The sequence below is a fragment of the Anguilla anguilla genome, chromosome 11, assembly GCF_013347855.1.
Source record: "Anguilla anguilla isolate fAngAng1 chromosome 11, fAngAng1.pri, whole genome shotgun sequence".
Taxonomy (NCBI): Eukaryota; Metazoa; Chordata; class Actinopteri; order Anguilliformes; family Anguillidae; genus Anguilla; species Anguilla anguilla.
The window spans coordinates 31281929-31307924 of NC_049211.1; the positions used below are offsets into that span (position 1 = coordinate 31281929).

At 41.8% G+C, this 25996-nt stretch overlaps 1 protein-coding gene across 1 annotated transcript in view; it reads left to right on the forward strand.

Annotated features, from left to right (window-relative positions):
- Positions 1-25996, forward strand: part of LOC118207832 (receptor-type tyrosine-protein phosphatase gamma-like) — a 295989-nt gene that overhangs the window by 266544 nt on the left and 3449 nt on the right. The window contains exons 15-28 of the mRNA XM_035381921.1: positions 5440-5531; positions 12629-12725; positions 12845-12927; positions 13113-13247; positions 13926-14060; positions 14869-15041; positions 17176-17311; positions 17753-17899; positions 20026-20119; positions 21022-21098; positions 21938-22066; positions 23138-23284; positions 24616-24758; positions 25372-25507. Coding sequence (XP_035237812.1) covers positions 5440-5531; positions 12629-12725; positions 12845-12927; positions 13113-13247; positions 13926-14060; positions 14869-15041; positions 17176-17311; positions 17753-17899; positions 20026-20119; positions 21022-21098; positions 21938-22066; positions 23138-23284; positions 24616-24758; positions 25372-25507 — 1724 coding nt within the window. The remainder of the gene's footprint in view (positions 1-5439; positions 5532-12628; positions 12726-12844; positions 12928-13112; positions 13248-13925; positions 14061-14868; positions 15042-17175; positions 17312-17752; positions 17900-20025; positions 20120-21021; positions 21099-21937; positions 22067-23137; positions 23285-24615; positions 24759-25371; positions 25508-25996) is intronic.

Genomic DNA, 25996 nt, shown 5'->3' on the forward strand with positions numbered 1-25996 from the left:
TCCACCTCCAGCCTCACGGTTCTCCAGCTAATTTGTATCTTTCTTTCTTCCTCCTCTTCCCTCCCCTTCCTCTGTGACTCCCTCTGTCGAGGCTCAACAAGGCAAATTTTATACAGAACAAGGAAAATTCAATGTGCTTCTCAAGAAATACATTAAAATTATTAAACGAAAGAATAACCTGCTTCCCTCTATGTGAGGCCATACTGGATAAAAAGACAACTCATTCCCAACAAAACTATATAGAGGAAAAGAAGGTAACATTAAAATGAAAAGAAATGAAATAAGATGATAGGAAAATTCTAAAAGTCATTTGCAATGGTCATCAGTAAATGAATACAGATGATTTAAAAACACTGGCTCCCTAAAAAAAGTGCTGTAATTCCTACATGGTGAAAACAAAATGTATAAAAATGCCTTTTAAGAAGCTGAGAATCTGCACTTTAACCACATATGGATTGTATGAGTAAAAATCTATAATTATGGAGTACAGAGCCAAATCAGGTCTTTGTCCCAAACATTATGGAGCTCACTTTATACACTTGCTGGTCCAGGAATGCTGTTAGCCAAGTCTAGCACTATTATGCAAATAAAGCAGGTGAATGTACTTAGGTTCTCCTACATTATAATTTGCTCTAAATAAAAGCATCTGCTAAATGAATGCCATGAAATGAAGATTTTGGTATTTGTCACTTTTACTCACCTGATTTGCCTGATTTATCCTGACCCCAGCTCGAGAAGGAATGCCTGTCCATAAAGTAGCAACACGGTCAGTCTCAGGAGCTGTTTTTTTTCTGCTTTCTGCTTGGGCGTGGGAACGCTGTACCCCTGGGAGACATTTCCAGCTATTTCTGCTGGATATTTTTAGGAAGCGTTTCACACAACGTTCCATTGCTCAAGGGCACAATGACTGTGCCTCAGCTGGGATTTGAGCTTGCAATCTTCCAGTTACATGTTCAGCTCCCAGACCGCTGCTCGACACTTCTCCTTCAAACCCCTTGTGGCATGTGGGCAGGAACAGTTGGAGAGTAGGATTATGGGAAACTGACGGGGGAAGTGATTGCTGTTCCAGGTCTAGCAGTGACATACAGCTTTGTGTGTGTGGTGTCCTCATGTGACAGGGTGCCAGTATGTGAGGTAATGGGATCATTCAGCTCGAGAGAGAGCAGGTTTATTTTGACATGCGCATGGCACTCTTCCTCCAGTCTGTGAAGAAATTGTCAATGATGGGCTCAGTACTGGACCAATTCTCCTTCCTTCCCAACGCTGCCAATGCAATTTGTTCTCGTCTCAATTATGAAAGGTGGCAAGATTGGATTCTGGGAATTGTGTTCACCAATCTGAGATTCAGCATAGATCAGTTTGTTTGTTTAAACATAGAATCAGCTACGTACTGAGGTATTCAAATTACCTCAATATTTATGGGTTATGAACACAGGAAGAATAAAATGTGTGATGACGTAATTGAATTTCTTGTTTTTACAAAACAATACATTTTTGTGACAATGAAATGTTCTTTGACACTGTCGGTTATTCTATAATGAATTGGGGAGATTGTAGATAGATTAGCACCAGGGATTACAAATGATCATTTTCATCATTATCATGGATTATCATGAGATAATGATAATCTTTTTGCTGTTTGCAGGCTGACCTATATTGCTGTTTCCTTTTGTCTTGTTCTTCTGATTCAGTGTATTTGTGGCTACATGCTGTGCAAGCATGTGTTTTACATGGATAGACAAAAATTAACTTCTGTATTTTGTTAGAAATACCTCCCAAATAATTGTATCTTGCTTTACAGGTGGCACAGAGGTACAAACCATACAAAAAAAAAGAAGCAAGCAGCTAATTTCACAAATGAAATGCATTCATAACAAATGCATATTTCAAATCCATGTATTTGAAATAGGGCCCGTTCCTGTGCGTGTAGTCTGTGTGTCTCTGCACGAGTGTGCTGTGCTTGGAAAGGCCCGTGTGCATTTATTGATCTTTCCGAGGGAGAGGTGCGCAACAGACACAGAGCAAAGCAAGGTCAGGCGTGACTGTAATGGATCCACTGTTTGGACAGTTAATAGTCTCTACAGGATCTCCCTAATCTCTCTTTAAGTGTGGCAGGGGATTTTAAGCTCCCTGGCATTACAACTGCCAAACGACCATCGGATATTGCCGAGTTGAATACAAAACGCACTGCTGCGGTTGAGGTGGCCTGTACAGCGTATGGGATCAGACGGCACGTTACGGTTATGAACGGTGTGTCCGTGTGAAATGTCACTAGGGTTTCTCTGGGAGGTACAGTATATCCATATTTGCCATCCTCAGGTCCTCAGAAATTGGACATTTTCCAAATTTTCAGGATTTCAAGGACTTCATTTCCTGCATTCTGATGATTTCTAAAGCATAAAAATAACAAAATAGGCACACTGCGACTGCATTTTATGTTAATATTTTTCACTTTAAAAAATACATTTCCTACAAATGTTCAATTTAAGAATGTCTATTCATACAGGAAGTACAGTTGAAATACAGTGAAATAATCCTTTAGAAAAAATCAAATTTAACTATGTTCATTCATTTAACAATTAACATTGTCTCGACCCCCACGCTCAATGGAAAAAGCTGTGTGGCGAGTTTTACAAAAGGCATACTTCTTTCGTTTGAAACTTTCTGTAAGAAAGAGACATTCTCAGAAGTCACAGTTTTAATTTGTTTTAAGGTATCAGTCCCAAAAACTTTCCTAGATATTGTAATTGTGTTTGATATTACTGAAGTTAGTATAAACATTATTCTTATATTTGTAAAGGAAAAAATGAAAACGAAAGTATTATTTTAATAAATAGGTTTTAGTTGTCTGTTCAGTTGATTATTACTCACGTGGAACACACTGTGAATTGTGATTTCTTAATTGTATCTTTTACTTGTACAAAAAGTCAGACAGTCATTAGCTGGGAGCTCTATAGCGCCACCATGTGGTTTATTCAGGCTGATTCTTTATGTCCTCAGGATGGAGTTGTCTATAGACACCAAGTTATGTGGAACCATTTGTGATTTATTAGTTTTTTGGGTAAAAAGCCATACCCACATGAAAATCTGTTGGCTTGCTGTGTGCTTGAGCTTAAACTAAGCAAGTTCCTTTATAAGATATTCACAAATAGATGTTATATTCCAAGTTTTCTGCAGATGGTTATTTGAGGAGATTGACTTTTACATTTTTCAAAAAATTCCAAATTGCAGAAAGTCTAACCTCTGAAAATGTTTTGCGGTAGCTATTAATTTGTTCTATGAGCGAAGAGGAATCTAGGAAAAAATAATTTATTTTCTTGGTCAAAGGGGTCATGAGTTATGGGCTGTCAAAGTTTGCATTTTCAACTGTTTCCTGCAGCGCCAAAAAGTGGACAGTCGTGGCCAAAATCATTAAATCACTGTTTAGGGTAACGTTCTATCAGTGTACCAGGTTTTGTAAAAAAAAACAACCAGGCGTTTTTGGCAGAATTGAAAAAAACACGGCAGAAGTGTAATAATACAAATACCACAAGCCTTTCTGTTTGGCCCCCTAATCAAAGCTGAAGTAAAATTATTCAGTCCAGTGATTTCTTACCCGGCCTGCATGATGTGCTAGTCCGTCCAATGCAGAAAATTCCCAGTCCAGCAATTCCATCACCGGCTAAACTGCCGCGGCAGGTGTGACGGCCTTTTGCGGTCACCTTCACCTGGACGAAGTCCATGACAGCAGCTGGGTCCTCGAACCTGTGTGTGGCTCCGCCAGGCGGGGTGATCCTCAGGACTGCCGGAAAATGCAATCAAAACTGAACCTTGGAACTGGAGTGCAGCTGGCACTTAACATTGGCGTTGGCTGCCCAGTTCTTGGCAGCAGATGCGGTGTGCTCCGCATCTGGGAAGATGGATAGTTTCTTGCCTCTAAACAGGGGAGGGGACTGCTGGTAGGATTTCCCCTCCCGGTGCAAAATCTCTGTTGTGGGAAGTGGAGAAAATGCACACGGATAACAAAGGGTGCCTGCTCCTCATGGTGTGTGGTGGGCCTGGTCGAGAAGCCACTTCACGTCCAGGTGGGTCAACATCCTTCAGCAGCTGAGCAGCAAAGTCTGTGGGCCGCGGACACTCTCCATGCCCTCCGGCGACCCCTCCAGGCGAATGTTGTTTCTCCTCGATCTCCTTTCCAAGTCCCCACATTTGTCCGTGACCACTTTCATCTGACCCATGAGCTTATTCACCTTGGAATCCAGCAGCAAAATCTGGTCACTGCGTCCAGCTCATGGATGGCATATGATTCTTGATGCTTACTTTTTGCCGCAGGGGCTCCACCTTGCTTTTCAGTTCCTGCCTGACTGAGGTAATCTTGCAGCGTAGGTCGGATGCCAGGGAATCAGTCTTACCATAGATATCATTTTCAGCGAGTCCATTGGACACTGATGCAGCAGCTGGGCTAAGGGCATTAGCAGGAGCACCTGCACCGCCATCCCCCAGGGTTGCCAGTTCAAGAAAGTGCAAGGGTTTGCCGCTGCCTGTGCGCGTAGAATCTCCTTTCAGTCTAACGGATGACATTGCAAAAGTTACAGAGGCAGGAAAGCGAACCAGACAGTTTCAAAAATAGATGCTTTTCGGTCACAAAAATATGAGCGGAGTGCTTTTCAAAAAGTAAAAAAAAAACGTTGACACATCCTCACAGAGCTGCAGGGAAACATGTCTTACATCCTCTGTGCTGGAGGCTCCGCCCCCACTTCATCTCTTACCTGTCAGATGCAATATTTAGCATAAACTTCAGTGAAAGACCAGAGAGAGTTCGAACATTAAAACTAGCTTTGGTTGCAAACTACCTCAGTAAAGTCGCGTCACATCAAAAACATGAATAACTCTACTGCGCTGTTTGGGTGTTGTTCCCCTGCATGACCTCCCAGCAGAAGAGCATTGATTTGTCGAAGACAGCAAATCTCACTCAAAACCTGCTGTGGCTCAGTCTCATATGGAAGAGATACTGACAGATTGGTCTTTATTTATTGATTTACTGCCACAGGATGAAAGCCCTGAACTCATATGACCTATAGGAAACATGCACTTGAAGGACATGAATAACCCATGCATTCATTTGTCATTCTGAAATAGTGAAATAGTGTCAATACCAGCACCTTGAGATACATGGGCTTCTCTCATTTGTCCAAGTGGTTTATGGGTCTACATATACTTAAGCTTATATATAATCATGGAATCACAGATGCACATGTATCACACATATGCACAGGCACTGAATTTGCACAAAACATGATGTATGCACACACTACACACAGACATGATTCACACATACACATACTCAAACAGACACATTTGCCTACGCACGCACAAGCATGCATGCACACGCACATACTATATGCGCTGTTTTGTGTTTGATCTGCACGGGCATTGAAGGCAGTGTGTTTCCCCTTTCAGATGACACAGAGGCCATTCCTGTGAAGCAGTTTGTGAAACACGTCATGGAGCTGTACTCAAACAACCAGCACGGCTTCTCTGAAGGATTTGAGGTGAGAGCTCTCTCTGCTTGGCTGTGAGGTTCTTCTCTGCTCCCGGGGAGAGGGTGAGTGTGGTTAGAGTGTCTCTCTGAGGACAGTCTTAACATGTGTTTTCTTTGTATACGTGTCTGTGCCTGTGTGTCGTGTGTGTGAGAGGGTGTGTATGTGTGTCTGCTAACGCATGGGACAGATGGTGCAGGAATGAGGCTATGTCTCAGGCATTTCTCTGCTTGGTTGGCTGTGCAGGACCAGGGGGATCACAGCAGCCGGGGTTAAGGCTCAGCCGTTAGACCCGCCTCTGGAGAACCCGCTGTAACTGAGCTTATCAAATGCGCAGTGCTGCCGTAAATTATTTATGGTTCCCCTCTGCTCTGCTATTGATCACAGCTGTGTCTCTGGCACCTCAAGTACACAATCATCTTTGTTTTCAGTCAGTCTTCGTTCTCGGTTGCTGCCTGGTGCTGGTGCTGAGGGTTTTGCCAGATGTGAGCTAATGCTTCACTCCAAAGCCTCACGGGAGTTTGTGGTGATAATAGTCTCGACAACAGAAGGCTGCTATTACAGGAGCTTAAACATTGTACTCTTCACTCTTTTCCTCCCTGTGGTTTAAGAACAAGGTTGTCCTTGATGGCTAATTAATTAATGAATCATTCTCGCTTAAAATGAAGGGGGCTGCCACATCCTCATGTCATTGGGTAATGTCACAGTGTGCTTACAAATATGGATTGTTCCAGAGAAAACTGTCCTGGTGTGGCGTTATGACTACTGGTTTTTGTTACAGCCAATGTGTTGATCAATTAAGGTTGTCAAAAAAATGTGTTTATTTTTTTCCTCGAGCTTATTTTAACACAGTGCAGATTTGGCTCATTTGCATTTGCTTTGTTTGATCACTTTGTTTTACGCAAATTACCTAAATTACCTAAATTACCCACTCATTTCACCTGCCAGTCTACGATGTAGGATTTGTTTGACATACTGCACATTACAGAAAATGAAAGAATTAGTGGGTCTGCCTGATTAAAAGTCCTGGAATGAGATAATGGGACATTTAGTCTATTATTCCAGGAATGCATGGCTATTTCTGACACAGTTTGACTTTAACAGGGTAAACGGTCCCTCAGTGTCGAATTAAGAGCAATTAACAGCTAGTTACAATTCAGGGGTTGTAATTGTTGGCTGGAATGAAATGTGTCTAAAGGCCTTAATAAGAAAAATGTCTTGTATCATGTTAACAAATAGTGGAATCAGATTAGTGGCTATGCAGCTCATGATGGATAAAGATGATATAGAGGTCCAGCTGTGGTCTGGATTTTGTCAGTTGTCACCCTGCCAATCACAGCTTGCTCATTTACATAATCAAATCCGGAGTGGGGCCAGACCCAGAGGTTACTAATGAACATAATGAGCGAAGGGGAGACCTCTCTTTGTCTTTTTGTCTCCTTGACTCCACATAGAGCTGTCCTGTGCCTTTCACTGTCACTCCCAGAATGCAGGAAGGTTTGTAAAGGGGGAATGAGGCAGGAGGTTGAACAGTCTTCCTTTTCTGGAGCCACAGTCTCATACAGCAGGGTTCAGGGCAGATAATTAGGGGTGTGGCCAAGGGGTCACATGATGCTGTCAACACTCCCAGAGAATGAGGAAATAGGTCAACTATAGATAAAATGAACTAACCAGAGAGTTGGCACCAACCACCTTTTCTTTCTTTGTAACTAGAGGAGGCATCGGGTAGTAGCATGAGTTTCTGCTGTTTTCCAAAACTGGAAGGCCATTTTCTACTTGAATAGAAGAGAAAGACAGAACTATCATCGTTAAGAATGTGGAGCTGAGTATCTGGCTCGTCTATATTAATGTACTGTGTGTTCATTGCACTGGACCCACTCAGTTACTATGAAGAGTTTAAGCATTCAGAATGGCCGAAGAGTCTTTGAAGTAGTGTCCAGCAGGGTTTCACAAATCAATTCACTTTTCTGATGCGTGAAAATAAGGCAGCACAGTGTCCAGGCTTCTTCCCTGAGTGCAGTCAGGCTCTGTCAGGGAGCACCACCTGCCTGTTGTAATGATGGAGCAGCCCAGGAATTATGGGGAATCAGATGTTCAGGTGTTCAGTGTTCAGGAGGGGTGCATACCCTCTGGTTCAGCGCTGACCTGAACACTTTGCACTGACGGCGTTTGCAAGTGTTCAGTGTTTCCAAATAAGTCGTTGCCATGTGAACGCAGCCAATCTTCCAACTGTAGATGTTCAGAACAGGTTTGGCGGGCAACTTTGTTACCGTTACATTAGTTAAAAATTAGTTAGTTAGAAATACGAGTTTTGTGATCACCTTCTGAATATGCAGTTATTAATAAATGTGAATAGTTGGCCTGACCATACGCTTATGCCTGGCTGATTTGCTATGATGCCAGATCATCTGGGAATTAAGTGCTTGGTATTTCACACACTGATGACAATGTTATATGACATGTCTTTAACATTTCAGACAGCCGAGACCGGATGAAGCATTGGTTGTGCTTTTGACATTCACAGATAAGACAAATCTGGCACTGTTTGTGAGGAATGAATCGTTTTTATAAACATATTTATAAATATTTTTGGGTATTGAAAAATATTTTCTTAATATTCTGCTTATCCAAATGCAGTGGAACACATCTGTACATTTTTGGGAATATGTTATTCTGTGCTTTTACTTTCCTGCGACAGGATTTTCAGACATTACTGCCTTTGTAAGTGAAAATTATCACGGTATATTTCTTTCAGCACCATTGTTTTTAAGTAGTTCACCATTTTGAAAAGTTAGCCAGAAAATATATCCCATATGCATAAGCATTTCACCCATCATCGTAGAATAATAAAATTGCAATTTGCTCTAATTGACAATGCCCTATCTAAGGCGTTTTTGAAACCTTTAATTAGCATGCGCTGATGAAGGCGCAAGCTGAAGGTCTGCATGCACTGAACTCAAATAAAAATGTAAATGAGTGTGGATTTCTTTCTCTTCCTTTGAATAGTTTTGTCCTTGTCTATGCACCAAGGATGCTCTAGATTCGCATTTTGTTTGATTTTGTAAGTTGGTTACAACAGCATTTGTATCAGGAATCTACAGTAAGTGTGTAGTCTTGGCTGTTGAGTCATTGCTCACACAGAGAGGTGTTAGATAAAGTCTTTTTTTTCCTATTCGTTTTAAGTCTGAGGTTTCTTCGCACCCACATACCTGCCATTTTACCACTGAAGGACATTAAAAATTTGCAGCCCTTCCTTCATAATCCTTCTGTTGCTTGCTTCTTTGCTGTCGGTAGCTGCTGTCAGTGAAGTGTCCCACTGCTTTTGTTGCCCAGTCAGAACATTTTTTTTTTTTTTTTTGTTCCAAGTTTGTTTTTTATCTTTCATTTTTTTAATCTTCTTCAGGTGTGCAAGGTCATTATGGGTAATTGACAGTTCAGTGTTTTTTTCTTTTTTAATGTTTTATATCATGTCCACGGCAATGGTAGTAACTGAAGTTCTTTTAAAAGAAACTTTGAGAGTAAGCATGAAAAAGTTGTAACTTTTTGCTTGAAGGAGTAATTATTACCTACACAGTCAAACCCGACACTGACTAAAAACAAGTTTCTTTTGGGGTTCCGTGATTATGACAAGTCTGTGGTATCTGCATATCTTGGATTTGAGTTCATCTCTAGGTTCAGCTGGGTTGTGGGATGTGATGAAGTTCAAGTGGATATTTTTATGAGGGCAGTACGCAGGTTCCCCAAAAAAAAAGAAGATATTTAAGAATGTTCTATCAGCGTTGTCAGTGCTGGGTTTATTTCATCCGTGGGTCCCAGCTGCCTACTGCTTTGAATGATGATTGAACTTTGATGATGATTGTTCTTACACAAGCCCCTTGCTGTTCTGGTTTCCAAATCTGGCTAAGCTGTATTTCAGAACTTACGCAAGCCCCATGCTGTTTTCTGAACCTGGCTAAGCCATGTTTCTGTAGCTTTCTAAGACTCCTTTATCTCTGCTGCTTCTCCTTTGTTTAGAGAATCTCTACTTTTAATCTCCGTTTCTCCTTTCTAATGCCTGCTCTCTCATATCTTTTTGGGAGAGATAGAACATAAGTCTCTGATATGTATTTAAATGAAATAAATCATCAATCTCTGATATGCATTTAGAATAGAATCGAATAGAATAGAATAGAATAGAATAACTTTATTATTCCCAGGGGGAACTTCATATGAAGTAGCCGGCATGCAAAAATTAAATAAACAATTTACATAAATTGCATTAAACAATAAAATGAGAGAAATTGCATCTAGTGGTTTCTATATTACATTTATTTATTTGCAAATTAGAAATTATGAAGGGGAATTCTAGTAAGAAGTCCCATTAATAAATTACATAGAACTAGAACACTGAACTAAATTGCATTTTGGACTACATTAAAATTTGAGTAGCTATTAAATTTAAGGTGTGCTGTGTCATTGCTGAGGCAAACAAGCACAAAGTTGTTGAGTTTTAAAAGCAGTGATAACCAACCCTGTTCCTGGAGATCTGCCACCCTATAGGTTTACATTCCAACCCTAATTTGGCACACCTGACTACTGATTGGCAGCTCAACAAAACTATGAATGGGGTGTGCTTTGTTAGGGTTAGAGTGAAACCCTACAAAATGGTCTCCAGGAACAGGGTTGGTTACCACTTTTGACAGATAGGGACCTCAGGCTTCTTCCCAATGGCCAGATCTCAGACAGATGATTCAGGAAGAGCTGTATCATAAATCTCTTATATTTATTTGTATGAGAAAGGTCATCAGTCTGATATCTATTTAGGAGAGGAAGATCAATTTATATTTGGGAGACATTTTATCAATCTCTGAGATATGTTTTGGAAAATAGATCAGAATGGGCCAGTATCTATTTAGAAAATATAATCTCACATCTATTAAAGAGAGATAGATCTCTGATCACCCAAGTCTGTTTAGAAGCGGTCAGTAATGTAGTATTTCTAATTGAGCCATTTGTCATTTGCAAAGTTGCTTTGGTTGCTTTGTTAGTAGCCGAAGTAGCTGATAAAATATGCATTTAGCACATTAAGGAAAGGACCACTGGAGCTAGAGGCACAGTTACAATCTCTGATACCGGCTTATGTTTAGCAGAGGTCTGCGGTCTTGATTTAGAAAGTGGCTCCTTCCTTGGACAGTAAGTCAAAGAGTATCTGACCTATCCAACAACATCCTCTGCTTATGTAAATCGCTTTGTAATATACAGTATACCATAAACTGCAAATCATGCAAAAATAAATAGTGCTGTTGTCTGGGTGAAAAGATTTGGTGTTGATCGAAGAAGCAGAGACGCTGATCTTCATGCAGTGTTGTGACAGTGCATCCATCAGTGTGTGCAGAGCTCCCTCTTCTGGGCCGTGTGAGAAACACATCTGACCAGCGAACGGACCCAGAGCTGCCCGGAATAGAGGAAGTATTGCAAACAGCTGGCACCGGGAATTCTGCTGTCCTCTGGGTATTCCTTCGAACCAGACATCTTTAAAATGCTGGACGTGGCATTGTCTCTATTGCGATAAACCTCATTCATAATTCATAATTCTGTCTGGGAAGTGTTCATTTCCAGTGCATTTGCGGTATCTGTCAGTGTAGCGTAGGTCCCAATCTTGGCCTGACATGGAAGAGAGAAATTATCTCTGACTATCTCAAAATTATCTCTAATTTCCGCGCTAGTTATGAGTTAAGAGTTCCTTTTCCTCATTCGCGTCCTGTGTAACTTGTGGATGCACAGCTGGGAAATATGATGAATGGAAATATGACAAATGGGGGGCTTGGATGGCATCTCACTGACAAGAAGGTGTGTCCCTTTGAATTCTAGGGTATATGAATCCTGGCTTGAGATTTATCTCTTTTTATAGAGCTTCATCTATGCAGCCTTTTCTTGCAAAGCTGGAATAAATAGGGAAAACCTATTGGCCAACATAGGATTATGGCTGAATTTCTTCAGTTTTTTCCAAGTGGACAACAATGGTTTTACACAATGAATTGTGCTCTGCCCTTTTTGGTATTTTGTGTTCAATAAACTTAATTTTTGAATTAAGTCAGTCACTGTTAATCAAAATAACTCCCAAAATGCCTGCACGTCTTAGCTGAATCATTTTTATTAATGTGGCATCAACTAAATATATAGTATCATGATTTTGTTAAGGCTAAGTATTAATGTGCAAGTTTAAAGTGGAATTGCACTTTCTAACACTTCTGGGCTCATTTTCACACCTACCTGGAGTTTTGTGTGCATCCCAGACGGTTTTTAGGTTGCTTGCTTCAATATTTAGATATTTGTAGATTTTTGAATCCCTTGTGAGAACCCCCCCCCCCCCATCCAATAGAAGCTCATTCAACATCAAACTCCACGTTAGACTGCTTCTCATGACTGATAATATGAGCCCAGAAGTGTTATAAAGTGAATTATAAAATTCCCCTTTAACAATAAACAATTTAATTATGAAATGGAATCGGCAGTTTATAGTCAGTCTATTTCCTTAATGAGACTGATTTATTATCCTAAAATTATGCCACCATTTGTAGAAGGAGCACAATTCATTACCATAATGCACAACAAACTATGTGTGAGTGCATGTGTGATTTTGTGTATGTGTGTCTGTGTGTGTGTGTGTGTGTGTGTTAGCACTGCGGGTGCATCTACACAAGCATGTGAGTAGTGTTCTATGTTCTCCTGCATGTGGGGTTATGTAGCATGTTGAGTGCGCACTGCAGACACGTGTTCACGGAGAACAAAGAAACTAAAATGGAGGGAGGTTTGAAACTAGCTGGAGCTAGTGATTAAACAATGGCACACAAAACATGGCAGACAGATACAGAATAACCATACAGTGTGTGTCGAGATCAATAGGTGTGTTATTACAAGTTAGTAGCTGATGTTATTATTGAATGCATCTGCAGCTGAATGTATCGAATAACTACTGTACTGAGCGGCTCGGTGGCGCAGTGGTTAGCACTGTTGCCTAGCAATAAGGAGGTCTTGTGTACCAGCCAGCTATTATTAATGTGCATTGTCTCTGTAAAATAAATTAAATAAACCAAACGTATATTTATTCTCTCTGTCTCTCTCTGCAGGAGGTTCAGCGCTGTACGGCTGATATGAAGATCACAGCCGAGCACTCCAACCACCCCGACAACAAACACAAGAACAGATACATCAACATCATGGCTTGTGAGTGGCCGGCGACGCACAGCGTCCAATGAGAAAGGCCCGTTGTGTGGAGCGCTGCAGGCTTTGCCTTAAATGGCGGCTAAACCCTGTTCTTCCTCTCCTCCCTCTTTCCTTCACAGATGACCACAGCAGAGTTAAGTTACGGCCTCTGGCCGGAAAGGACTCCAAGCACAGCGACTACATCAATGCCAACTATGTGGACGTGAGTGGGGGGCGGGAGATACGTTTCCGTGTTTTTGGTGTTGTGTGTGTTCTTTGGGAGCATGCGTTTGTGTAGTGCGTGTGTGCATTTCCATGTATGGTTATGCGCATACATGTTTGTATCTGTGTGTGAACACATGCGTTTGTATTTTATGTGTGGGCTCACTCTGCTCTTCTAACCACCAGGGCTATAACAAGCCAAAGGCCTACATCGCGGCACAGGGCCCTCTCAAGTCCACTTTCGAGGACTTCTGGAGGATGATCTGGGAGCAGAACACGAGCATCATCGTCATGATCACCAACCTGGTGGAGAAAGGGAGAGTGCGTAATCGGTCCACTTCAGCTCCTCGTTAACCAGCCTTGACTGAGCTGTTGATTGAAAATAAGTATCTGCCTACTTGATCAGGCACACACAGACTCTCACACGCAGACACACACAAGCACACACATAAACAACCCCTCATCACAGATAGCACCGATATGCACGCCCCCACACACACACAGTGAAAGGCATGCACAGCACCCTTCATCGATGTGTGGATGTAGTCACCATGTTTGGAGTGCTTACTGGTTAAAGGACATTACCCTGAGTGAAAAACCAATTGAAGGTTTCGAAAACAAGTAGGAGCTGCCTTTAATTGTGGATATTTTAATCATATATTTTAAAATTGGACAAAAAGCACCTTGGGGAGGGGACATATTATGCATGTCAACAGTTGTCTGATTCAGATTGGGAAATAAAATATGAGTGTAATTATTCAATTAACAGCTCAATCAATCTGAAGTGGCAGCATTCAGCTGGAGCACTTGAATACTTAGTGGGCGTCTTTGATTGCACTTGAGAAAAAAAAAACACACTGTGCTCGTTTAGATTAACATGTTCGTTTCAGTTGTAAAGTTGAAACTTTGAATACATTGTTGAGGGCCATAATAACAAGGAAATGAATGGTAAAAGCTGCAGGGCCAGGCCCTCACCTGTTCTTTGACTCTCTTTAACAGAGGAAGTGCGATCAGTACTGGCCCTCAGAGAACAGCGAGGAGTACGGCAACATTGTGGTGACCCTGAAGAGCACCAAAGTGCACGCCTGCTACACACTTCGCCACTTCCTCATACGGAACACCAAAGTAAAGAAGGTTAGCGTCCCTGCGAGCAGTAGGCCAAACTTCAGCTGGGTTATTTTTGTGTTAAACCTGTTTGTCCTCTCATCTTTGTGTCAAATGCATTCGCCCACTCATCTTTGTGTAAAACTTATTTATTTGCTAATGTGCTTGCTCTCTATATTGGCTAATTTTTTTTTTTTAGGTTCTTTTATTGGTTTTAACTCACTTATTGTTTGAGTGGCTGAATATATTAATGACTCAGTGAGCGTTCCACTCTGCAATCACTACCCTGTTAGTTATTACTGCTGTTAAACTTAAATACAAAAGGGAGGCTGCTTTATGGTCATATACTCCAGTTATGGACCTCCATCTTTACCACAGTTCCAAAGAGACTGTCAGTTCATGAGTAGTTCTAAATCTTAATACATTTGTTAACTGTTATAATAATAATAATAATAATAATAATAATAATAATAATGGATTTGAATCAGTTCTGGGGACTTTCAGTGTGGAGTTTGCATGTTCTCCTCGTGTCTGTGTGGGTTTCTTGTGGGTACTCTGGTTTCCTCCCACAGTCCAAAGATGTGCAGGTAGGCTAATTGGAGACTCTAAATTGTCCATAGATATGAGTGTGTGAGTGAATGGTGTGTGTGCCCAGCTGTGATAGATTTGCGGCCTGTCCAGGGTGTATTCCTGCCTCTTGCCCAATGCATACTGAAACAGGCACCAGCATCTCTTGCAACCCTGCACAGGATAGATGGATGGATGGATATTCCCATTTTCGTCTGTGTTAAACCAATTCATTCATCGTTGTGCTGTTTGGGTGACTATCCCATTCCAGGGTCAGAAAGGGACCCCGAGAGGGCGTCAGAACGAGCGTGCCGTGCTGCAGTATCACTACACCCAGTGGCCCGACATGGGCGTGCCCGAGTACACGATGCCCGTCCTCACCTTCGTCAGCCGCTCGTCCGCCGCCCGGACCCCGGACATGGGACCTGTACTGGTGCACTGCAGGTGAGCCGGGCGTGGGGCCCAACACACTTGCTCTGCTGCACTCCGCGCACGCTACACCAGGGGCGTACTTTGTACTTTTTTGTTTCAGTATTTATACTGTAGTTGTAGTTTTATGTGAATGTCGTAGATTATTAGCAGTGATCTGGAGTTCATCTTAAAATTCCAATCACATATTTTCATTGTGGGGCTGTGTAGATGGAGTGCGATTCTGTTGGAATCTGTTATTTTTGTTATTATTAGGTCATACTTTCTCGCAAGACATGCTATCGTCTCAGACTATGTAGGCTCAGAATCCTGAAGTTATGTTCCTGCAACAGCCTTTCATTTCTGGGGCTTTTGACATGATGCAACCTGGAGCCTAGTTTTATCGCCTTGCTCTTCCATTTTAATATACAGGTCTTTGCTTGAACCATCCATTTTTACAGCTAGTTTAATACCTCAGGCTATAATCTGCCCAACTATTGTAATTATTTGCTCAGATAAGATTTCCCATTACCTCTCTATTAAAATGAAATTTTTAACTGCAGACATCAGACCAGCCAGCGAAGGATGGCTTCCTCCTTTACAGTTCGGTGTTCCTCCCCCGAGATTTGCTCCCACCGGGGACTTTTTTCTCGCTAGCGTTTGAGAGCTTTCTCTTCCCACTGGGGAGTTTTCTTTTTTCTTTTTTTACCTCACTTGAAGTGTTTAGGGAACAGTGCTGAGGCTATCCAGCAGTACCAGTTGAAGAAAGTACCTGGTGGAGTCGAGGTGTGATTCTCAGGCAGTTTATTGTGAGTGCTCGGAAGAGGAGAGCAACCGGTACAGAGGTCAAGTTCTGGGGCTAACGTCTGCCATAAGTCAAAGGAGCTTTATCAAAGATCAGTAATGTATTGCATTACATTACTGGCATTTGGCAGATGCTCTTATCCAGAGTCACTTGAATGAGAAGACAAGTGTATGTATCGTTAAGTGCAACGGTGACCTTTGAGGTGGGAGGTACATACTCTCAGACCACAAATGTGAAAACCTTGGATTGACTGCTAGCTAGTTCAGCCTGTTAGGGGAAATACAAGAGGATTACAAGATAGAAAAGATGTACAACTTTTAAAAAATGACAAAAACATCAACAGCAAATAATGTAACAACAAAATAGAAATGCAGTCAATACAAGTGTAATCAATCACAGCTGCAGTAGTCATGATTTGAATTGGTGAGTCTTTCAGTCTGTGGCAGGAGGTGGGAAGTGTCTCTGCTGTTCTGACTGCTGTAGGGAGGTCATTCCACCACCGGGGGGCCAGGACAGACAGCTGATCTGACATGGACTTGCAGACCATAGAGCATACATATGAACTAGGGAGGAAGGAAGTGCCAGGTGGTGAAGCCTAGGAAGTAACGGGAAACAGCCTCAATGTGCAAAACAGCTTGCTGCCTATTGACTTCAATGTAGAAAACTAAGGTTATTTAACAACCAAAGAAAACCTCAATGGTCAATATTTTGTGATAAATATATAAAAAATATTTATTCAAATGTACGTATTTTATTTCATTTTGCCTTCAAAAGTCTGACATTCCCCATATCTTATGGCTTTTTGCTCTCTAGCAACAATGCCAAAATCATTGTTTCCGATTCGATCACCACTTGCACTAGTGCCATTTTTCCTTCTGTTAAACGTGACGTCAGTTAGTTCTTCCACTCTCTGCCTCATTTTGGTTGTATGTGTACATTGTAGCAGGATTGTATTAAAAAGTGCATTGCACGTGGTAAGCAAACACCACAATAGGTAGAGATAAGCAGTGCTACAACAAGGTTAGTATCAGTTTGCAGGGGGCAATATAAATTGGAGCACTGACTCATTTTCACTGACTGCCTTTGCAGATATTTCTATTTCCTGTTTTCCAGTAAAGCATCTTTGTGACACCAACTCTGTGAAAAGCTGTACACTAATGAATTCAGATTGAACCGATTTGAATTTTAGATTGGGAACCTCTGTGAACGTGAACCTTGACCTCACATGAGCGTGTATTTCTGTTCCGTCTGCTGGCTGAAGGGTGCTTAAAATGACACACAGCGCGTGCTGCGTCTCTGACACGTGAATAATAATGGCGCTTGTGATGTCTCCTGAGCGGGCGTGTTTACCCTTGTCTGTTATAGCGCTGGGGTGGGCAGAACGGGGACGTACATGGTGATTGACAGCATGCTGCAGCAGATTAAGGATAAGAGCTCTGTCAATGTCTTGGGCTTCCTCAAACACATCCGCACTCAGCGCAACTACCTGGTCCAGACCGAGGTATGACCGCGTTCTTGTCACAACGTGCTATGGGTGTGAGCCTGAACAGTGTGTATCCACGTGTGTGTGTGTGTGTGTGTGTGTGTCTGTATGTGTGATCCATTTAATTTGACCACTGCTTTAGGAAGCATGAAACATATTGCATATGTTGTACCCACTGTATGCAATATATGAATATATTTTAAGAATGAGCAAGAATGAAAATTTTGCAAACAAGACATGGACATGATAACTCGAACTTAAACCAATCAATAACAAAATATTTACAAACAGTATCAATTTTGTTATGACACAAGTGCATGCAATTCTTGGTAATAGGACAACATTTGACCTGTTTTTCTGAGCAGACAAGGATTTGTCAGATACTTTCTGATAATCTTTTCAGCAAAAAGCAAACTTACCAAACACGACATCAAACTCATATTCCAATCCATATTTCAGGAGCAGTACATTTTTATCCACGATGCCTTGCTGGAAGCCATTCTGGGCAAAGAGACGGAGATCCCAGCTTGTCAGTTCCACAGCTACGTCAACAGTATCCTAATGCCAGGCCCAGGGGGCAAAACTGGCTTGGAAAAACAGTTCAAGGTAAGGCTGGGACAAAGGCAACATGCCCTGGGGTCATTTTTTCTGTTTGTAGTCACCTCTTTCAATTTGCAGCCTTCACACACTGTTTAAATTGGCAATAACAAATAAAGCAGGATTGTCAAACTCCAGTCCCTTCCTTTGACTCAGAAGGCAATTTAGGCCATGCAAACAAAGGAACTTAATAAGACCAGGTCAAAACCTAGTATATGGCTGGCCAAACCGGCCGACCAATGGTGTAACTTCATCAGTCAGTCACTCAGTCACAGACATGCGTGGTATAACTTCATCACTTACTCAGTCACAGACATTCGCCTTTATAGGGCTGGCCCCGTTGTTGTGGTCCAGCCAAAAACAAAGTTACATAATCAAGGATAATTTATAAATGTCTTAATTAAATTTTTGTTGCTGAAACACATCCAAAACCCCGGCCTTCGGGACACAAGTTTGACTTCCCTGGCTTATGATATGAATGTTTGCACATCTTGTTTTGTTCTGGTGCTTGAAATACAGCAGTAGCCCGTAAATATGGGAAATCTCTGGCATGTTGAACCTCCTGCTAATCTCACCAATTTCAAAATGTGTTGGTTTAAAACCAACATTTGAGAAATCAGAATTGAAGTTATGTTTTTAAAAAAAATAGAAATGCAAGCCAAAATGTGAGGTACCTTCCTCACTCACTACCTGCTAATTGCATGCTCAACATTGTCAATGCCATGACTCAAACCCCCCATGGACCTTTACAAAATAAGAATATTGCTTTCCTTTATTGAACTGCTTCCTATTTTAATGATGTTAGACCCTCAGTCTGAAATTTGGGGTTAATTGTTTTCAAAACCTGCAAGACTGTGTGTGTGTGCCTCCTAGCCCTTATGAGAGAATGGTGACTGTGTCAACCGTGACAGTAGTCACTTGCTAAACGAAGAACAATGTGAAATCATTCAGTCGGTTTTGATATGCATGATGAAGCAACTGGAAAAGCAAACAGGTTAAAAGTTTGTTTTCCATGTAGGTAGTACAAACTTGTTTGGATATGTTACATATTCTTCATGGCATGCAGAGATATTTCTCACATACTCTGGCATTAAGAGGACAAATCCTTCAATTGACATTAAACGTGTATAAAAACAGCTTGTAATAATGGAGGAGTTGCATGCCAGCCTGTACAGTGGGTTCCCAGTCAAGTTTTGGCTTTACCGTTGCGTTTGTTACCCAACGTAGGCATTTTTTTATGGGCTCAGAGAGACGTTGTAAAAACAGATCCATTTGAGCTCATCTGAGACTGACCTTTCCCACCAGGATGCACTGCATTAAACCTGGACGCAGTCTAAAATGTCAGCTCATAAAGAAGTAATGGAATATTTGCACATTTATTCTGTAGCTCCCAGCCTTTGGTTTTCTCTCATCTGAAACAGACATACACAGAATCGCTGGCTTCTGATTGGTCACCGATCTCTGATTAATTTCCTTTTGTATTGATTAAAGTGGTCAATGACATGAGGAAGCCTTCAGGAAGTCATTGTTATTTAAACAGGAAGTCTGAATGAGGCGTACAGGTGTGAGGTTAGGGGCACAGTCCTATCACTGCATAGATTGTTTTGTCGAACCAGAGCTGGATCACATACTTCATTTGAAGAACTTGAACCCTTTTGGCACAAGTTTCTGCAGATTACTGACACTTTGAAAAGAAACATTGCTTTAACCAGTAGTAAAAACAAAATTCTATTTAATATTACTAAATGTTTTCATATTCATATTTTATTGGAATTTAAAGATTTGAAGTATCCAGTTCTGTACCCTAGTCCTCAATATCCTTTGGTTTTTAGGGTTTCAAAAAGCACTGGCACCTAACTGAGACCGGGGACATGTTAGACTCCCATCCATTCAGTGGCTTTAATAACATTAATAGCTCAAGGGCATGTAAATCCATTCTGAATCCATTTTCTCTAAGTGGGGGGAAAATCGCGGGGTGATACCGAGGTAACATCATTGTTTGGGGTGGAGCTCTGTAAATTGTTTTTGTTGTGGACAATTTGTCGTTAACTTTTGGGACACAATAGAAATGAGGTCAATTGCTCTGAAGGTGAGGCCCTCCTTTAAGTGTATGCTTTTTGTTCTTCCTCATGCAGCTGGTGACGCAGTGCAATGCCAGATTTGTCGAGTGCTTCAGCGCGCAGAAAGAGCTCAACAAGGAGAAGAACCGAAACTCCTCTGTTGTGCCCTGTAAGTGAGCTCACGAATCATAAATTCAGCCAGACAGGCAGTCTCAATTTACAATGGAACTGTCTTTGATTCTGGGTATTGGTGTTTGCAAGTTAGCTGTCACTGAGATGATGAGTGAGTGTATGCACTTCAGGGGATCAGGGTTGGTGCCAGGGGGTACATTAGAGGGCCTGCCCACCCCTCCTCCAAATGGACTCCTGTGCATCACATTTTTAAAACTAACAGCGCGAGCTGTGTCAGTACACTACTTTTTTACCAAACTGAGAGTTCTTCCAATCCGCAGTCACAGTTTCAATACACCCCCCCCCCCCCTCCTGCCCCACCTCCCCCCATGTGCTGTCCATGATCAGAATTTAATTTGCCAAGTCAGTTTGAAATAAAGTTAATTGGTCCCCCGTAAAACTTAAATGCCCACCTGTCTGAAATAACCTGAGCCTGGTGCCAAGCCTCCAGGGAATTCCTGAAGAATAAGAAATTGTGGATCCTGATCTGTTGCTGTCACTACTCTTAGATTGAAGGTTGATGAATTGTCTGTGCTATCTTGTCTATGAAAAAGCTATTCTGCCTATGACTATGACAATGCTATTCTGTCTATGATAATTGTAATCTGCCTATAACAATGCTTCCCTGATTTTAAATTAACAACATTGATGATATATCAAGACTAATATGAGTAATATGATTTTTTTCATTACTATTAGAGTATATTCTCTCATGACATTGCAACTGAGTTTTAACTTAACAATATCGCCAGCACTGCTTTTGGATCAGTGAGTAGCATTGATCTAAGTTTGCGATGCAGCATGTGATGTGTTTAAATACATTGCACCAATGTGGATGCATAAAGCTAAGCTCGCTATGCTGTGATATGATTAATTACATTTCTTTTCTTCCCCTTCAAGCGGAGCGAGCCAGAGTGGGTCTGGCACCCCTACCCGGAACAAAAGGAACGGATTACATCAATGCTTCTTACATAATGGTAAAGTGCTGCCACCATTTCACCTACTGGCAGCTCTTGGTCATCTACAATTGAATCCAAGACAATCAGATTTTGAGGAGAGCTCAAGATACTCTGACCTTACCATCTGAGCACAGCACTAACTGTAGCTGTGATAGGCGTGCCTGGGATGTATCAGCTCAGGCACTGGTCAGATTCTGAGGGCCCTGTTTATGTAAATGTGACATATTGAGATTCCTCTTCTTGCTGCTCACCCACTTCCTTGTGTCTCCTGGTTTGGAATTGAATTCCACCTTAGACCAGGGGTCCTCAATCTTATCCAGAAAGGGCCCATATGGGTGCAGACTTTCGTTCCAGCCAAGCAGTTAAACACCTGATTCTACTAATCAACCAGCAACCAGAGTATTTTCTAAGGACCTTGAGTAGTAGAATCAAAATGTGTTAATGCTTGGTTGAAACTAAAGCCTGCAACCACACCGGCCATTTCTGGATGATTGAAGACGCTTGCCTTGGACCCAGATTCACTGAGTTGATGTGATTGGTGACATATTGGTTTTATCCCAAAAAGTGGGTGGGTTTTTTGCTCTGAACTGCTGTTCCTGGGCTAATGGCAGAAATTATTAGCCTGTCATACGTGACTGTTATCCATCAAACCTGGAATCGTACAGGGAAATCTAGTGGTAGAAACACTTAGTCACTATGTTGCTCCGAGTCTCCCAGCGATTTGACCTTCCAGTTCACTGTGCAGTGGACACAATAGGGAATAAATGCTGAGAGAATGCTAAATGTCAGAAGTGTCAAGAAATGCAGAAGTACATTTGAGCTGATGTGACAGCATCTGTGACTTGACCACCTCACAGGGTTACTACAGGAGTAATGAGTTCATCGTTACGCAGCATCCTTTGCCCCACACAACAAAGGACTTCTGGCGGATGATCTGGGACCACAATGCACAAATTATTGTCATGCTCCCAGACAACCAGGGCTTGGTGAGTGCACCAACCATGGCCTCTGCTTTCCACTTCCATTCATAAAAATGTGTTTTCCATGTAATAGAATAGGAATAAACCACATCGGGCTGTGCAGGTGTCTGAAAATAAACCAGTGGTGCTCCCAAAGCAAAACCGATGGGTTAACCCTCCCCAATTGTTTTATTCCACTTTTACTATGGCTATTTGGAACAGATACAATTCAACGCTAAAATACAATTTTGTCACGTCTAGTGTATTTCCAGAGCACATTTAAAACAACTACCGTCAACCGAAGTGTTACACCATTAATAAATACACGTGTGTGCAAAATGGAGGATGAACTTTTAACGTATTTTAAACAAACAAAATTGGTGGTGGTGCTGTTACCTTGTTACTTTTTTGCCATGATTTTCATTTGTAAACAGAATGTTCCAGTGAAATACGATGTTGAATGGGCTCATTTATTCATTTTGAGCAGTGGTCTGGCCACTTTCGCTGGAACCACTTCATAACCATGCATTAGACTATTTTTCAGGCAGTGCAGGCTGTAATAAAATAATCAATACCCTCACAACCCGAACTGAGTGCTTAATCAAACCACCATATAAACCGTTGTCATAGTTTGCTCTGCAGTCCAAGTATATCCGCTGAACCTCATACATAAACACTCCAGTTAGACTCAAACTCTACTGTTCCTGTTCCTGCTTATTCACGTTCTTCTTCCATTTTTGATGAAAATATAAGTGTTAAAAAAATGAAGAGGATGGGCTCCCCTTGTTGAGCCTGGATCTTACCAAGGTTCTTTCCTGTTTTCCAACTGAGAGAGTTTTTCCTTGGCACTAGCAGCTTGCTTTGTGGGGTTTCAGGCTGTTGTGACACATATAGCAAGAGATGTTTTATGAAATGCTCAAATTAAAATGAATTACATTTGATTAGAGCAATCCCGTTTGATCATACACACGAGAACGTGCTCCTGCTTACTGTCTGACCGTGTTTTTATAGTTCGGGATTGAGGGTGTGCGCGTTGTTTGGGTGTACCATCAAGTGGCAGCGGTGGCTGAGGGCTAACGCACGTTTGTGTTTTGGTAGGCGGAAGACGAGTTTGTCTACTGGCCGAGCCGAGAGGAGGCCATGAACTGTGAGGCCTTCACCGTCACGCTAATCAGCAAGGACCGCCTGTGCCTCTCCAACGAGGAGCAGATTGTTATCCATGACTTCATCCTGGAGGCCACTCAGGTCGTTACTCTTCTCTGGCCCCTCCACACTGACTCGCAATCGCTGTCATTAGTCTGTCCAGTATTTCAGCTGATGTGCTTGTGTATGCAGAAAGGTTCACTTTATGGGTATCAGCATTCATGAAGAAACTAGGGTTAGCTGGATGTTGTAGAACAGAGATCTCCAACTCCAGTCCTGGAGGGCTGTGGTGTCTCTAGAGCATGTGATATCCATGGTCTACATTGCTGCTAATTGAAAGGAAACCACAAGTACTAGCAAGCACTTTCCAGGGTCTGAGTTCGAGGTCCCAGCTGTAGGGGCTAGGGAATTGGACAAATAATTAGAAGGCTGACAGCTGAATATTTACCGGATATTTTCAGCCTCTGGACATAGTACACATCAGCGTTTCCATGGCATTCATCAAGCAGCGGCAACGCTGCAATATTGGAGTGCGATATTGCCTAATTTCTCAGCAATGTTGGCGCCAATCATTGCTATTCATGCCACTCATCTATCACTACTTGCATTTACAGCCTACGTGAGGATGCAAGCCCTTTTCAATATCCTTACTCTCCCTGTTAAGTAGAGACATTGCGGACATTTACTTGCTTGTCGTCATTACACTTGATGGACGGAACAAAGGGTCACATCCTGTTCTGCTTGTGCTTTAAAACAAACTCTTTTAAACTATTTTATCTTTGAGGAGCTTATTTCTGAGTAGCCAGGGGCACCAGAATTTTGGGAGTTGTAAAAAAAAAAAAGTATGTGTCACATCCATTATAGTTGGTGCCCCCCCCCCCCTTATTCTACAATCATTACCTTCACCCACCCTGCCCGCAATCTTGCTGAGAGCCGGTTTACTGACAAAATGTTCTCTAGAGTAATCATACTTGTATCGTATCACTGTTAAGCGGCACTTGGGTCTCTAGGTTAGGCAAAGCTATTACGTCAAACCTCCAATGTGGGGCATAGCACACTTTGATTAAACAGTTGGACAAGCATTCTTGTAGGCCTGTAACCTTGGTCATCACTGCATATTCTTCAAAATTTTTGCTGATAGGCAGTCATAGGCTGATCAGTCTATACAATTCTTCTTTGGCTTTAGAAGTTGTTAAACAGACATGCTATTCAGAAAGCATCATTATTTTGAATCGTTCATTTTAAACATGAACAATCAATACGACTGTTGGCTATATATAATGATAGTTTACATCGTACTTGTTTACCTCAGCTCCCAAGCTTCCAAGCCCCACAGTGCAAGACCTGCATGGTTATTGACATTCCCAGACCAGTGAACATGTGCAGCGTCATCCCTGAGATTTGTGTGTGTGATGCGTTCCCTTTTGCCTCAGGATGATTATGTACTGGAGGTGCGTCACTTCCAGTGCCCGAAATGGCCGAACCCAGATGCTCCAATCAGCAGCACTTTTGAACTTATCAACGTGATCAAGGAGGAGGCCATGACAAGGGACGGACCGACCATAGTGCATGATGAGTGAGTGTCCGCCTATCCCTGATATGTCCCCGGAAATTTTTGGCAAAAATAGATACAAATACACATTAGGAATACAAAATGGCACCCTCTTAAATGTTAAAATGGCGGAGGCAGAGGCTGCACAGGTATAAACCATACAAAAAATAAAAAGGAGGCAAGTAACGCCTGTGTTACGTATGAATACATGGATGTAAATATAAATCTCAATAAATTTACTTTACTGTTATGCTAATTTAACAGGAACAATGCAAAATAATCAACATTTCCGCAGATGTGTATATGTAGGTGTGCTAGATTTAATTTAGAAACTAGGTTTCGTACGCAGTCCTAGTCGTCCCAGGCCAAGTTTACAACCCAGGCATAACGAGGATAAACATTAAACTGATCTGGGTTCCGTGGTTGGGAGCAGAAGTGACATGTACCAACCCCAGCAGAATGTGCGCACAATGCTGCTTCTTGACGTAGCTTGCCTTTTTCTGTTTCCTCAGGTTTGGGGCAGTTTGACCAGTGTTATTTAATTTAATTTCATTTAATATTTTACTTTGGGTGCCTTCCTCGGGTTTGGGGCAGCTTGACCGGGGTTCTGTTTTTTGATTTTTGGTGCTTTCCTCAGGTTTGGGGCAGTTTCTGCTGGAATGCTGTGTGCTCTCTCCACCCTGTCCCAACAGCTGGAGAGTGAAAACGTGGTGGACGTCTATCAGGTGGCCAAAATGATCAACCTCATGCGGCCTGGAGTTTTCACGGACATTGTGAGTGTGAAAGAGTGACCAGGTCTACTGTGTGTTGTGTTCTCTGGGTCCTTCACAGCATTTAATCCTGGAGGTACAGAGACATTTATAGAAAATGGACAAAACTATGGAAAATTAATTGCTACAATGTTTGCTTTTACAGCCAGTGAAATGCTCAATTTTGTGGGGAATAGCTAGCTTAATTTCATTGACCAGTAAGTGTATCAGCACCTGTGATCATATGATAGATTCATGGTTGGTTATTTTATAAAAGTCTCAACATGAGTGCATTAGAGTTTCTATGCAGGTAATGTGAGCTCTGGAAGGGCAGAAAATGCAATAGCCTTGGTGCCCAGACCCTTAGCAGTATTACTAACAAGCTAGCAATGGCTAAATACCCAGCTCAGTAATAAAGGTATTGATGTGGTAGGCTTTTCAACATCTAGCTAATTTTTATAGCGCAACCTCATCATATATGTTCTTAATGAGGGGCCTTACTGCACCCCCATT